Source organism: Oreochromis niloticus, linkage group LG23 (assembly GCF_001858045.2).
Source record: "Oreochromis niloticus isolate F11D_XX linkage group LG23, O_niloticus_UMD_NMBU, whole genome shotgun sequence".
Classification (NCBI taxonomy): Eukaryota; Metazoa; Chordata; class Actinopteri; order Cichliformes; family Cichlidae; genus Oreochromis; species Oreochromis niloticus.
In genome coordinates this window covers 41,228,813-41,242,814 of record NC_031986.2, presented here as the reverse complement: position 1 = coordinate 41,242,814, position 14,002 = coordinate 41,228,813, and the positions used below count along the sequence as shown (strand labels likewise).

Genomic DNA, 14,002 nt, shown 5'->3' with positions numbered 1-14,002 from the left:
TTGATTTAATGTTTACTGATCAGCTATCAGTCTTAAACTTCATACAGATTTTTCTTGGTCAACGTGAAAATCAGTGCATTCAATGTAGGAAACATGTCTACTCCAAACAACAGGCCTGATTTGGAAAACACGCACCAAGTGTCCATCATTATACAAAGTTAGATACCTCATTGGCCATTGCTGTATGTAGCCATTATATGTCCGTGTGTTCGAGGACTGCAGCCTTTTGCCAAAATGATCGTTTGCAATGTGTTTTATCAGATGTTGTAATTATTCATGCTCTCTGGATCAGGTGTTACCCTACATTTAGAAATTTAGGTGTCATATTTGTGGTTTGACATGTCTGAAAGAGCATACATTTCATGAAATTCAGTTTGCTATGCAGCGAGTAAAAATTAACTTTCCAGATGCTCTTATTCATATCAGTCTGCTCAGCTTTTGCGAGTGCTATAAAGCCAACTGCTCTGCTCTGTGTTTAAAATGTTATTTCTTTAAGTGTTTTATTAATGAAGTAGGAAGGTATTTTTTTGTTCTACACACTCAAGTCATGATAAGTACATCAAGTCACTTCCTCCATGTCCACAGGCTGGACAGTTACCATTAAACAAACCATACTGCAAATATTGTTAATCTTAAATTAGAATACAATATGAGTATGTTACTGTAGTAACATATATGCTAAAGAATTGTGAACACTTGTGCTCTATAGCATTGTGATGCCGTGGGTAGCACTGTTGCCTCACAGCAAGAGGGTCTTAGGTTCAAATCCCCACTGGGGATGCACCAAAAATCAGTCAACCCCCTTTGAGCAAGCACCTGGCAACAGTGGGAATGAAAAACTCCCTTTTAACAGGACGTAACCTCCGACACAACCAGGCTCAGGGAGGGCCGGTCATCTTCCATGACCGGTTGGGTGTGATGGGTGCTGAATGCTGTCTCCAGGTCCTTTAGCTTCCTCCCACATTCCAAAGACATGCATGGGTTAGACAAGGTGTTAATGTGAACATGAATGTTACCTGTTTCTCAATGTTAATCCTTTCGAATATTGCTGGGTTTTTACCATGTAAAGGACTTTGAGGCAACTGTTGTTGTGAATTTCTCACTGTATAAATAAAACTGAACTGAGCTGATGGACTGGCTCTAGCTCCCTGCGACCCTGAGTTGAATAAGTGGAAGAAGATGAGAAAGAGTCAGAGGTTTCCTGTCTTTGATAAGCTTCATTCTTTTCAGCTTTACACACGCTTGAGTAATATGTGGACATGTTGAACGCGATTCAATATCGAGTATCATGTTTCATTTCTCACATCTTTAACGAAGCAGATTTTATGAAAATGGGTTCAGAATTAAGTCATTTCTATAGTGTGTTTACTAGCAGATCCTGACTGGTCCAGCATGAGAACTACCCAGACACACATCAAATCACAAACACAATGTCCGTGTTTCTATATCTATGGTAACACTTATATTCAGAGAGCATGAGTCATCCCAGTGTCTGTGTTACAACAATGCTGCACTTTCTCTCCTGTGAACAGTCATTTGGCAAAAGCATCCTCTGAACAACAGGTGTGAGCCTTGCACCTGGTGCAGGTGTCTGTAAGTCAGTGAGAGCTCTGCGTGGGTCCACCCAGATCAGAGAGGAACTGTTCATAAGAGACTGTGGGGTTCTGTCATTCACAACTACATGTTTCCCCTCATTTCATCATGCTGCCATCGTGTCGATGCTTCCCAGCATATTCAGGCCTGGGCAAAAACACATATTAGGAATATCTTTTTTTTTTTGTAATTTTTGTAAAACAAAAAGATGCATTTTTACTGTTAGGTATTGTCCTTTAATTTTACACTCATTCTGCACGATGTTGTCCACTGTTTTGGACCGAAAGCTGTCACCCCTATACATTAGCCAGACATGAAATACTATAAATACTGCATGAGTCTCTGACTGCATTACAAGCTGACATTATTCAAGAGACTGAGGCCTTAAATCCAGTCAGCAGGGGGCCAGTTAAAACAAATCATTACAAAATGAATATCAGGATTTAAATTTTAACCCCATTTCAGCTTCCCAAAATTAATGTTATCGTCATGTCTTTAAAAAAAGTTTTTGCCCAGGTCAGTAATCTTAACACCAAGTTAATATACAGTAGTTCGTACCCTGTGCGGCATCCTACCCAGTCATATGCTGTCATTAAAGACCCAAACATCATCATATTATGGCACCTAGAGGTAGTTTGAGCATACTCCTTAAGCTCAAGTTACCTTTCACCTGAGTAACCAATAAGAAGACAGAAACAGCACACTATCATATGATCCAACAAGAATGTTTCAGAACTGAAGACAGAATATGTGCTTACACAATTTCCTCTCTTTCAATAACACTAAGCCGGTCGTGCTGTTTACTCTCCATCAAAGTCAGAGCTTGGAAGGTATTTTTCTTCTGGAGCGGCTTCCCTGGTGTGACACCTGAGCGATGTAGCGTGGCTGTGTGTCTGTGATACGCCAAGCCAATTTACAGGCTCTGCAGGAGAGCTGTCGCTTCTCATCACAACTCACAACCACAGGACACTTCCTCACCGTGTCCCTGTGTTCCCGCTCTCTGCTCCCGAGCCCTTTGCTAAAAACCTTAACACTTAAAAGTTATAAATGGGGTTGATATGTGTGGTTTCCATTTTTTTTACCTAAATTTGAGAAGTACTAGGGATAAAAACTGCATTTATTCAGAACCAATCTCTTGTTTTGCTTACTTCTAACTATTTTTGAAGTTAGACACATTTTATGTACACCTAGCAACGAGCACTGGAAATAAAATCCACCATAGATGCTAAAGTTGTTTTAGCTAGCAAGAATGTTGTTTAGGAGACCCAAGTTTTTAAAAATCGTCTTGGCACAATACAATCCTGCTGCAGCTATAATTACATCTGTCCTGTGTGAGTAAATCATGTGGGCCTGCCGTAACACAAGCTAATGTATAATGTGCTCGTACAGTCCCTCTCCAAGACGGCAAACATAATCGACTCAAGCACAATACGAAAGCCCTAGATCCCCGCTTGCTTCCGATCCTCTGTCGTTAACTAATGGTACTAATTAGCAAATTAGCCTTATTATATCCAGGGCAGGAGCCAATTTTAATTGAACTGATTTTTGTTTCAAAAAGGAAAAGACAAAAACGCCCATTCCACCATTAACATGCATTGACAGACAGCACAAAAGCCCTATTATTTGCATCCAGCTTGGAGAGGCAGCGTGAAAAGCTGGCAGAGTGTTTGCGTGGCGAGCTTGCATCAGTGTGGATTCGTACATGTTTGAGAGAGAAAGGAGAGTGAGAGAGTGTGTTAGCAGCAGGTTGTTTTGTTGTGGCCCAACGGCCCATCGGCCAGCAGATGTCTTCATGCTCCCGAGCCTGGAGCGCCTCTCCTCTGAGCATCCTCTCCAATTGACTCATTTACCCACAAAGCAGGCTGCTCGTTCCCTCCCCACGTAATGAGCTAATTACTGTTTTAATGATTCCGTATATCCTTTTCTCCACTTTTGTTCTTTGTTTTAGGGCTGCTTTTGTACTGCTTGGTAATTTTAAGTGAGAACAGTGCTGCGGTGCAGACACACCATGAAGCCAAACAATAAGCAGGTCTATCATTTACCCGGAAGGTTTCTGTAAACTGTGAAAAGGTTATGTAATTTACCTCCAATGAGGGGTTTCAATGTAGGTCACCACATTATCAATTTATTTACAAAATTGAGCAGTTCCCTCAGAAGATTATGTCTTGAAATTAATTTGTGAAATTAATATTTTTGAACACAGGTTAGTACAATGCTGCCGTGTTTTTCATTTATAAGAGAATTAGCTACAATTACCTGGCATCCTGGTGTTAAATTGTGCCTGATTAGAAGATTACTAATCTGTTATCTCTAACAGGCAGAGTAAATTTCATTTAACCTGATTAATACAAATAGTACTGTGATTATTATTATTAATATGCAAGATATTTATTACAAGGCTGCACAACTGCTTAAATAATCAGGATGTGTGTGTGTGTGTGATATATAGGCTATATTTCAAGGCGGTGATAATGTTGCCTTGAAATCTAGATTATTGAAATTTAACGTTCTTTAAAATGTACGCTGCATAGAAGATTGTGTGCCTGTGTGAGTTCCTGTTTTTGCAAGGAAGCAAGAGAAAAGGAGAAACAACCCTGACAGTCGAGTCAAAGTCAGAGAGTTTGTAGTGTTTTCAAGAGGAACGAGGCGTCGCTGGCCAGCTGTTGCTCAATAAGCCGTCGCCCCTGTCCATTAGGCCAGAGGAGTTAATAAGACATGAGACAGGCCAGACCCAAGTGAGGAATGAAGGTCACTGAGTCACTAAGCAGGCTGCATCCATCCAAGAGGGCCAACGTTTCATACAGCCCACAGGTTTCCGAAGCCCAGCTCACAGACAGACTCACACAAAGCCTGCTTGGTTCTTAAACAACACACAAATAGTAGTTTACCCCAGATGACTGCAATGGCTGCAGCTCGCAGGTTGAAATTCTTACGAAAGCAGAACATCTCCCCAAACCTAACCCTTTTAGACAGAGCACACCCTCTGACTAACACGCTGCCATTCCACCCGACCTGTTAGCACTTAACAGGTTGACCCCAGCCACAAAGACAGCATTCACAATTTCACGCCTAGTTTAACATTCAGTTGTGCTTTTGTGTTTTCCCATCGCATAGAAACACGACTAATCATCGTCACCTCTCTCGCTCACCATCGTTCAAATGCCAAACCATTACACTGACAGAACTCTTGATCATTTCCTGCCATCTCGAGTGTTCTCTTAATCGACTTAACACAAATTAAGGAGCGTAGAACCTTAAAATAAATTCTCATTTACCTCCATCGTAATAAACCATCGATGTGGTGTCATAAATTGTACGGATACCCACATGCAAGATTACGATTTGCAATTGTGTAGCATTGCGGCTAGGCTATCATACTAGTATAGCCTAGAGCAATGCTGTGCTAACACACTGCCTGCCCTTAGTGTTATGTGTGCAACTGTAATCCTGAACTGTGACCAGTCCACTGCTATAGTCTTGTGTAAGAATTAAATGGTCGCACCTACAGTAATATTAACGTGCCCGATTGCAGGGCTACGATGAGGCCTACGAAGAAGCTCAGTGGCCGACTGAGCGAGTGCAGAGCATACTGATTGTACTGTAGATTCACTGATTAACTGATGATAGCATTTTCTGGTGGGGCTCCTCAGTGTAATGGACCAACTATAGATGGGTTTGTTTGTTCTTGAGTGAGGAGGGCCATGCAGTTCCTGCAGGGACTTAACATTAGTTCCATTGAGTGAGTCGACCATCTGCCCACCATTAACCCCAGAACCCTCCTTCTCTTTACAGGCTGGACAATTTGCTTAATATGGCCTATGGCGTAAAGAGGTAATTAAAAACTTCACCCAATGCCAGATGTCCATGTTGACTCAGTGATTTTTCAATATCCTTTTTTCCTGTTTGTTTTTATTATTTATTTTTTATTATTTTTTTCCTTGCATTTTTGCAATCACTTTGCATTTGCAAATTCGTTCAAGGTCAACTGCATCCTTGGTTCTTTGATTTGTTTGTATGTTTTTTCCCCCGTCAGCTTCAGTTGGCTTTAAAACCTTCCCAACCACTCAAAGTGTAAAAAAAAAACAAAAAACAATCAGCCTTGTTTTCAGTGGTGATGAATTTGCTTTGTTTTGATTATGAAAGTGCTGGTGTTGTTTGGATTGTTTTGGGTTGTTTCAACAGATTTTGTTCTCTGGTGTAAAACTTCTCATTTCTAGGTGTGTTGGTTTTTTTTCTACTGGATTCAGGTTCTCCTGCCTTGTCGCCACAAATCTAGAGCTTGGTCTCTCTTTAGGGTCAAATTTTAAATTTGTCGCTGTGAATGTATGTTAGAATCAAACATTTTGTGTGTCAGATACAACCTATAACCTATGTATACAATCCGCTGTGTGATTTACAAAATTTTGCATACATTCTTGGTAGTGCTAATAGAATTCAAGAAAAGTTTAGCTAGGACTTCTGATAAGGCTAGATGAACCTGGATCCCTGCTGGAAACAGGAAATGCTGTTTCACTGCAGACAGTTCCAGCTTTGCTCGGCACTGCTCTGCTCAAACTCCTTTCCTTCGCCTCCATGTTTCATTTTGCTTTCTCACCACCATAGGTGTTACATAACCCAGAGCAGCAGCCACTGTGGTGATAGATGTTCCATGTGCTGACGGTGGCACCTTGCATGTTGCAAGCACAGGGGGCATCATCAGTCAGTCAGCTTAGAAACTCAAACAGAACCCAAGGTTTAGCTCGAGAGATATTTTCTCTTTGCAAGTTCCTCTAAAAACCTGTAATTTTGTCAAACAAGATCATGTTTTTGCAGAATAACACTCTCATAGTGATGCAATATGACATTCAAAGGTTTAACCCTCTCCAGTAAGCACTTTACCCTCAATCCGTGTCTTTACATAATTTTTAAAAAAGGTGAAAATAGGTGTCTGATTTAGCTGTCCTGATTGCAAAGCATGTCATCAAGTTGCAAGTGTTTTTCAGCGATCTGGGGCTATTATTTGAAAGGAAAGAGAAGAAAAGCGTTAAGAGCTGGAAATGGTTTAGCTTTAGAAAGGATAGAATAGATATCTGGTCAGCTACACAGTTGCTATGCAACCCGTGGTCTTATCTGTAACATTGGTTAGTGCTCGGTCCCGCTCTGGTGGGTATGCTTGCATACACGCTTACACCCATACGCACACATACATACAGGCACACTCATTTCCACCTTCACAAATCCAGTGTAAGCTAGCCTTCATTTAGCCACAAACCTGACGTTGTCCAGCTTAAACTTACAATTGGCATGAAGTTTTTTTAAACATGAGAGAGGCCTGAGTGTGCCTGAGCATGTCAGACAATGAGGCCTTTTTAGATTCATCCTAAAGGATCCTCTCAACAAGAAAGGGAGGCCACATGATTTGGTGTCTATTATAACCTAGTTTCTTGTTGCAAGAGTCCTGTGGTGGTAGGTAATTTTTCAAATCAAAATATTGCAGCTTTATAACTATGAGTCCATGTCATCTTAATTATACACACTAATTTTATCTAAATCACAAAGTGTAATTGCTGCAAAGAGCTCCTTACAGTTGATGATCTTGCTAGCCTGAGGCAAGTATTAGCATTCGAAACAACCACAAGCAAACTCTGTATGACCAAAGTCATGCAGGAAGGTCGTAGTGATTGACCACATATAGTCACTGGAAACAGGAGGCTCTGGGGCCCGAGCAGCAAGCAACGCTATCGATCAGTGCCACGAGCTCTGGAGTTGAACAGATCAGAACGCTCTGCATGAGGGGAGAAGGGGGAGGAATACACTTTGTACCTTAATGCCACTGGGCTGTAAAGTGCTTCCATTTTCCATTTAGTTTGCTCCCTCTTCCCTCCCTCCTTTTCCTTAAGAAAGCAGCCATCTCTGAGACAGCTGCAGCAAAGCGGAAATCTCAATTAAAGCACTCCCAATAATGCCTATAGTCGTTTCTTGAAGAGAGGTGGCATAAGAAATGAACCTTTTTATCTCATTTACCTTTTATTTAAAAGTGGGGGTATTTTTTTCTCCTCTCCCTTTCCTTTGAGCGGAAAGGCAATTAAGTGAAGTCAACTGAGGATTCAAATCTCTTGCATCACAAGAAAAAGGAGAAGATTATGAGGCGAATGAGAACAGATTTAGCAGGCTGGTGCATGATCTTTCATGAATTTCTAGCAACAGTTTAATTCAGCGACTTCCTGCAATTTAACACCTAAAGGAGCCACTCAGGGGCACAAAGAGAAAACCTTCATCTGCATCTCCTTCAGCAGAAATACAGCGTAGCGCACACAGCGTCGTCATCATTCCAGACAGGAGACTTTTCAGAGCCAAAGAGTTCTTGGAGGATTTAGTGGCAGCTTAGCAAACGAATGCAGACTGCCCTGACATATTTGCACATACGTTCTTACGGAGTACTTGCATGTTTGTCTGATATGGTGTGGTTTGGCTTTGAGATCAGTGGCTTGACCAGAATATTTGGCTGTAGAGAGTAGCATACGATTCAGGCGAGGATCTTGGCAGGACCTTTTTGTTTTTCACTGGTTAGGGCGATTTCATGTACAGCAGATGCAGACACTGTTTCTCTGTGTGCCTCAACTTGCCCAGTTAACACTTGCCGTTTTCTCTGTTTTCTCTTCTTCCCAACTGTGCCTCTCCTCTCAGGTTTTCACCTATCACTATTGACAGCATGACCAGCCTGGTTGGCATGAACATCCCCGGGCACACGGGCACCGGTTGGTGCATCTTTGTGTACAACCTGTCCCCAGATTCAGACGAAAGCGTGCTCTGGCAGCTGTTTGGGCCGTTCGGCGCAGTCAACAACGTCAAGGTGATCCGTGACTTCAACACCAACAAGTGCAAAGGCTTCGGCTTCGTCACCATGACAAATTACGACGAGGCGGCGATGGCCATCGCTAGTCTCAATGGCTACAGGTTGGGCGACCGTGTCTTGCAAGTCTCCTTCAAGACTAACAAGACACACAAGTCCTGAACTTTACCAGGTAGAAGCAGTTGCCCCGCGACTTTGTCTGCTCCAAAATTGCCCCCAACCCCCCTACCCCCACCTCCACCCATCCCTTAGCCCCTTCAGTCACTACCACTACCACCCTACTACAGCCATCCAACACAGCAAACTCCAACCGGAACATAAAGCAACCAACAAACCATCAAGCAAATTGAACTAGAAATGGCTTATATTATAACTTTGGACCTATAAGCCAACGTTGCCTAAGTATTACAAAAATGAAATGATGAAAACGTTCACGAGTTTTTGGAAGCTCCTGCGATAATGCAGGCTTCTCTTTGTTGTATATTCTTTCCGTTTCTTGTGGTTGTTACAATGTTTTTTCTCTTCTGTGTAAAACAGTAGCAAATCCCTGTATCCCCTTATTTCAGAGAAGAGAACGTCCTCTTTCGATTGGAGCCTTTTCTCTGTCTTGATTCAGGATTTGTTTTTCTTTTGTAAATCCGGATCCACTGTCGGTAGTATTATATACCTCCCCGTCTAGTAAACGGGAGGCGGCTCTTTTTTAAATTGGTGAACCATTCATTCATTTTTAGCGTGTATTTCAAAGCGTCCCCTTACCGATTACAAACGGGATTCCACGGGATCCCGGTAACTCTGATGTAGAAAAAAAATGAATTTCTAACATTGTTTTTGTTTTGTATCGCAAACAAAACATAATGTCTTTCCTCACTTGGGGTTCAGGGAGATGGGGCAAGGGAGGGGATGGGTTAGCTTTGCTGATGACACGTTCAGTAATTTAAGAAAAAAAAAATAACACTGTTGCCAAAGAGAAGATCTCTTTGCTTGGAAAAAAAAAAAACGCGTTTAGAAAAAGATAAAAATAAATAGAAAGATCTATTTTTATAAATGATAATTAAAATAATAATTATTGAAGAATTTTTACAAGAATCTGGATTTGAAAAAAAGAGAAAAATATTTTGACTGGCTAACTAGGGGGGGCCGGGGCGGGTGGGAGGGGGCACCACCTTGTCTTGTCGTTCTGCCGTGGTACTTTATAGGATCGGAGGTTGTTTTTTGGGGAATCCAAGTTGGTAGCGATTTTGTAGATGGAAGGTTTTGTGACAAAAGGATGCAATCTGAGGCAGGTGATTTTGGTAATTTTTCACACATGTACTAGTGCATAATTATTCAGCGATACCCAAAAGGGAAGGGAGAGGGGTCTTTCCGAGGCCTAACCATCCTCACAGTCCAGAGCCCAAAGCAAGAAGACCCTTTGTCCACTCGTTTTCCTGTTTTTGTCATCAGTCGATATGGGATCTCAGTAAATAGATATATACACATCTATCCATTTAGAAGCATACTATACATTATCTATATCATTTTCTTCGCTCTTACATTTGAGAAGAACTTCCTTTTAGCGATCAACAGTAGGTGCTATACTACATTATTCACATATCTTAAATATCCAAGTTTGTTGTTCTATGTGTTGTTTAAAGAAAAAAAAATACTTTGATGTTGGCATTGAATTGAGCTGCTGTTCTTTGTTTAATATTTGTTTAATGTTGGCCCAGAAATCTGGTGAGACTATTTCTTTACTGAATAATCAGATTTGAGTAAACCGGGCCTTGTAAGAATCACTGAACAAATTTTTTATTTGTTTTTGGGTTTTTTTTGTTGGTTTGCTGACTTTTAGGTTACTTGCTGAGCGTGAAACGTTTGTCAAAACTTAATGATGATTAGCTAGTTCCGTTAGTCTAGATATTTGTTTCCTTAAAAAGGATCTATGACAACTGTGTCTTTATTTGCTGTGTACAAATAGATGATATATATAAATATATATATAGTCTACATTTGTTTTACAATATCTACTGTACTATCTGAGTTGTCACTGTTCTTTTGTTCGTTTGAGCTTGTCTTTTTCATATGACAATTTATTATGAAGTGGTGGTTCAGTTACTTAGAAAAACTTGTGAGGAAACTGTTCAATTGTTGTCATGTTGCTTGTGGAGAAAAAAAAATTGGATTAACTTTTAGTTAACTACCGCGGCAAAAGAAACCGAACAAAAGCTTAGAGTATAAACGTGTTGGTTTAACGGTTTGTTTCCTTATCTATTTTTGAAACTATTTATTTTTCTATTTATTTGTATTTATTCTATATTTATGATTCATTAATTTATCTGTGTATTTATGTATTTATTTGTTTGTTTCATTGTCTGTGTATTTGCGTGATTCTGGTACAGGGAGGGGGGCGTTTCTGAGCAAAAGGGAACAAAGCGACTAGTGGAGAGGCTCTTCCAGTAGTCCACTGCACTGAGAGAACTTTTAGTACGTTTGTGCTTTGTACCAATATATCAAAATTACAATATAAAAAAAATCTAAAAGTCAAGAAAACTGAAAAAAATGTCTGGAGGGTCGGGGGACGCTCTTCCCTTATTACTAGAAACAGTTACTCGCTATGCATAACCTAGTTAATAGTTCAATTTGCTATTGCTTTTTTCTTGTCTTGTTAAAATGAAATCTTTAGATCTTTTTCAATAAAGTTTAGTCTTAATAGAATGTTATAAACAGTCGTTCTGGTTCAATATAACCTGTGATAAGTTTGTGTAGTTCTAATAAGCCACTCCGTCCACACCCTCCCTCCACTTACTACCGCTTTGTGATGAAACCTTATGCAAAAATGTGGGTCTGAAAGCATAGTTTTCCGTTTCGGTTAGCATTTTGTATGACATTCAGCTCTCGGAGGCTCGGGCAGACAGACGTTAAAAATTGTTGTTCGAGGGTCATTCATTGCACTGGACTAAATCGGTCAAAGAGTCAGAACTTATTTTTAAGAATGTTCATCATGTTTTCAAATGACGTACCAACAAATCTTTGAGAAATTGTTACCATTGCACACCAACTGTTCTTTCCAGCAGTTGTTGCTATACATAAGAAGTACTCTGGAGGTATAAAAAGGGATTGTACCGATTCTATATTTTATATACTCTAATATGATATATATTATATATTTTGAAAGGTGAAAGGTAGGGGGAATGGTTCCAGAAGTATAAATATAAGAAATTGGATTTTTTTTGTTTGTTGTTAAGACTTGAAAACATGAAGGAGGTGTGCGGAGAGCATTTGAAACACTCAGACGCATGCTCGCATAGTACATCCTCCTCTCTCACACCTCACTCATCTGACAAGCCGGGTCATTTAATATCATTACCATTATCCAACCGTCATCTTTGCCATCCTGTTGCTTAATGTTCGAAAATGTCATGACAGCAACAAACCAACCAACCAACCAGACCCCTTCATGCTCCCCGCTGCAGTCGGGAGCTTGAATTATGCAACGACCCCAGTAGAATGTTCTGATGTGTGAACTTATTTCCTACACTGTATGACTTTTGAACTCTTACGATGCGTGCCTGTGTTCCGCCTAAACCCTGTGTGCACGTGGGCGTGTGTGTGTGTATGTGCGCGCGCGCATTTGTGCATGTTTGTATGCATGTTCCTTTAAGTAACTGTGTGCGTGTTGTGTGTTTGTCCACATGCGTTTGTTAGCGTGGAGTACATCCATGTGTGTATGTACAGTATATACATTTGTTCAGTGTCTGTGCTTTCCTCTTTGTTTTTTTGTTTTTTAATTAATTTCTTGGCACATATATACAGATGTGTGTGTCCCTGAGTGCACGTGCGCGCGCAAGTGACTGAGACGGCTCAGAATGTGTGTGCGAATGTGTGTGCATGTCAGGGTGTTTGAAACATGGGGCTGCGTCACCTCGCTCTATGCCCAACCCCTATGGCTCACACCATCCCCTGTAGCGCCTTATAGTGGCAGCCTGCCAGTAGGAACAACGCAGCCAGTAGTGGAGGAGGGAAGGTGAACAGAGGAACTAGGCTCTTCTTGTCAGTTTTCATTTTCCTCCTGAGACGTGTTTGTTTACTATCTGAAAAATCTATAAATGAAATCTTTAAAGACAAAAAAGACGAAAAAATGTTCACAGGGCCCCATGACCGCGGCTCTCTCTACTCTCTCCTGCTTATGTTATTACTTAACAATTATCAATGATGATTATTATGATTATTATTGCTATTATTCTTAGTATTCTTATTCTTATTATTAATCCAATTACTGCGATGAATGACTTCATGTTATCCTTGCTAGTTTAGGTCATTTCTGAAACTGGAAACAAAATAAAAATCTTGCTGTAAATGTTTGTTTTTTCTTTTTCATAAAACTGTTGTGTTTGAATTATTTGTACTTTTGAATGTTGGGACAATAAAATGAGGTGTTAAGAGCTCTGATGTTTCGTTTTTCCCATGGCTCACATCCCTTCAATGCAGGAAATCTTTTGGTGATCGACACTGTGAAAGGGTCTAACTTGAGGCTGAGATGTCCAAGTGTCATCTGTGACTAAAAACTAGAAATAATCGTTAAAAATTCATAGTAATAAGTCAGCTAGGTCAAATTAACTCTAGCTTTCATGCAGGACTCAAACCCCAGTCTTCTGGGTGAAAGTCCTTTTTTGCTCTTTTTACTAGGCCTCCTCCATCTGTCACAGTGTATAGAGTAAAGCGCATCATCCTATATCATCTTAAGTGTAAAAATAATTTACTATTGTCAATTGTTTGTATCTGTTTATCAACCTTTGTTTTTTGTGATTAGAGCTACATTTATTGTGCATTTTAATAGTCAGTGTTCTTAATTAAACATTTAAATTAGTGTGTAATGTAGATCTTTTGGCACATTCTAGTTTGCATTGCTTAGCCTGACAGTGAGGTTTTTAAATGTGCCAATTTCCTGCTTTGAACAGCTCTTTATCCTTGAAAACTAATTTTTATCTTGGGTTCAGGGAAACTTGAGGCCATTTGCATTTTCTTTAACTGAATAAGTAACTCCCTAAAAGATTGTTTCTGCCCATGTGGACGTAGCATTTTCAGTGAGAGAAATGTCTCATCACTCAGTCTTTACTGACTGCAGATTTCTCCAGCCTTATAAACAGTACCTTTACACAATGACTGAAAGTAGCACCACTGGCAAACAATGGGCTGTGAGGTCAGTTTCTTGATCATTAATATGTAAATTGTCATATCGTTGATAAACAACCACTGATCTGTGACAACTGAGACAAATCCTAGTAGGGGAACTGATCACAGAAACAGCAATTCCAAACCCAATACTTGTGAGCCCCTGAAACAAGACCAAGGAAGTGGTAACAGGAAGAGGGTGATAGATTGTCTGAAGCAGTTAGAACAGGACAATGTTACTGACCAGACCTCATACCACAGGCTATATACCCAGTTGAATCTACACCAAGTCTATATGATTTACCAAAGATATATAAACACGATGAACCTTTAAGACTAAATGTCTGTATGCTCAACTCGGTTGCCTATAACATCTGAAAGTTTCAGGCTTGAATCCTCAACCCCATTAGTAGGCAGCTCTGAACA

At 40.3% G+C, this 14,002-nt stretch overlaps 1 protein-coding gene across 12 annotated transcripts in view; it reads left to right on the top strand.

The window, feature by feature from the left end:
• Positions 1 to 12,848, top strand: part of elavl4 (ELAV like neuron-specific RNA binding protein 4) — a 78,841-nt gene extending 65,993 nt beyond the window's left edge. For 10 of the 12 annotated variants that reach the window (XM_019351388.2, XM_025902954.1, XM_025902949.1 and 7 more), the window contains 2 exons: positions 5,386 to 5,424; positions 8,260 to 12,848. In XM_019351388.2, coding sequence (XP_019206933.1) covers positions 5,386 to 5,424; positions 8,260 to 8,587 — 367 coding nt within the window. In that variant the 3' untranslated portion in view covers positions 8,588 to 12,848. The remainder of the gene's footprint in view (positions 1 to 5,385; positions 5,425 to 8,259) is intronic. The other 2 variants (XM_025902952.1, XM_025902953.1) reach the window with 1 other exon arrangement.
• Positions 12,849 to 14,002: the final 1,154 nt, after the last annotated feature.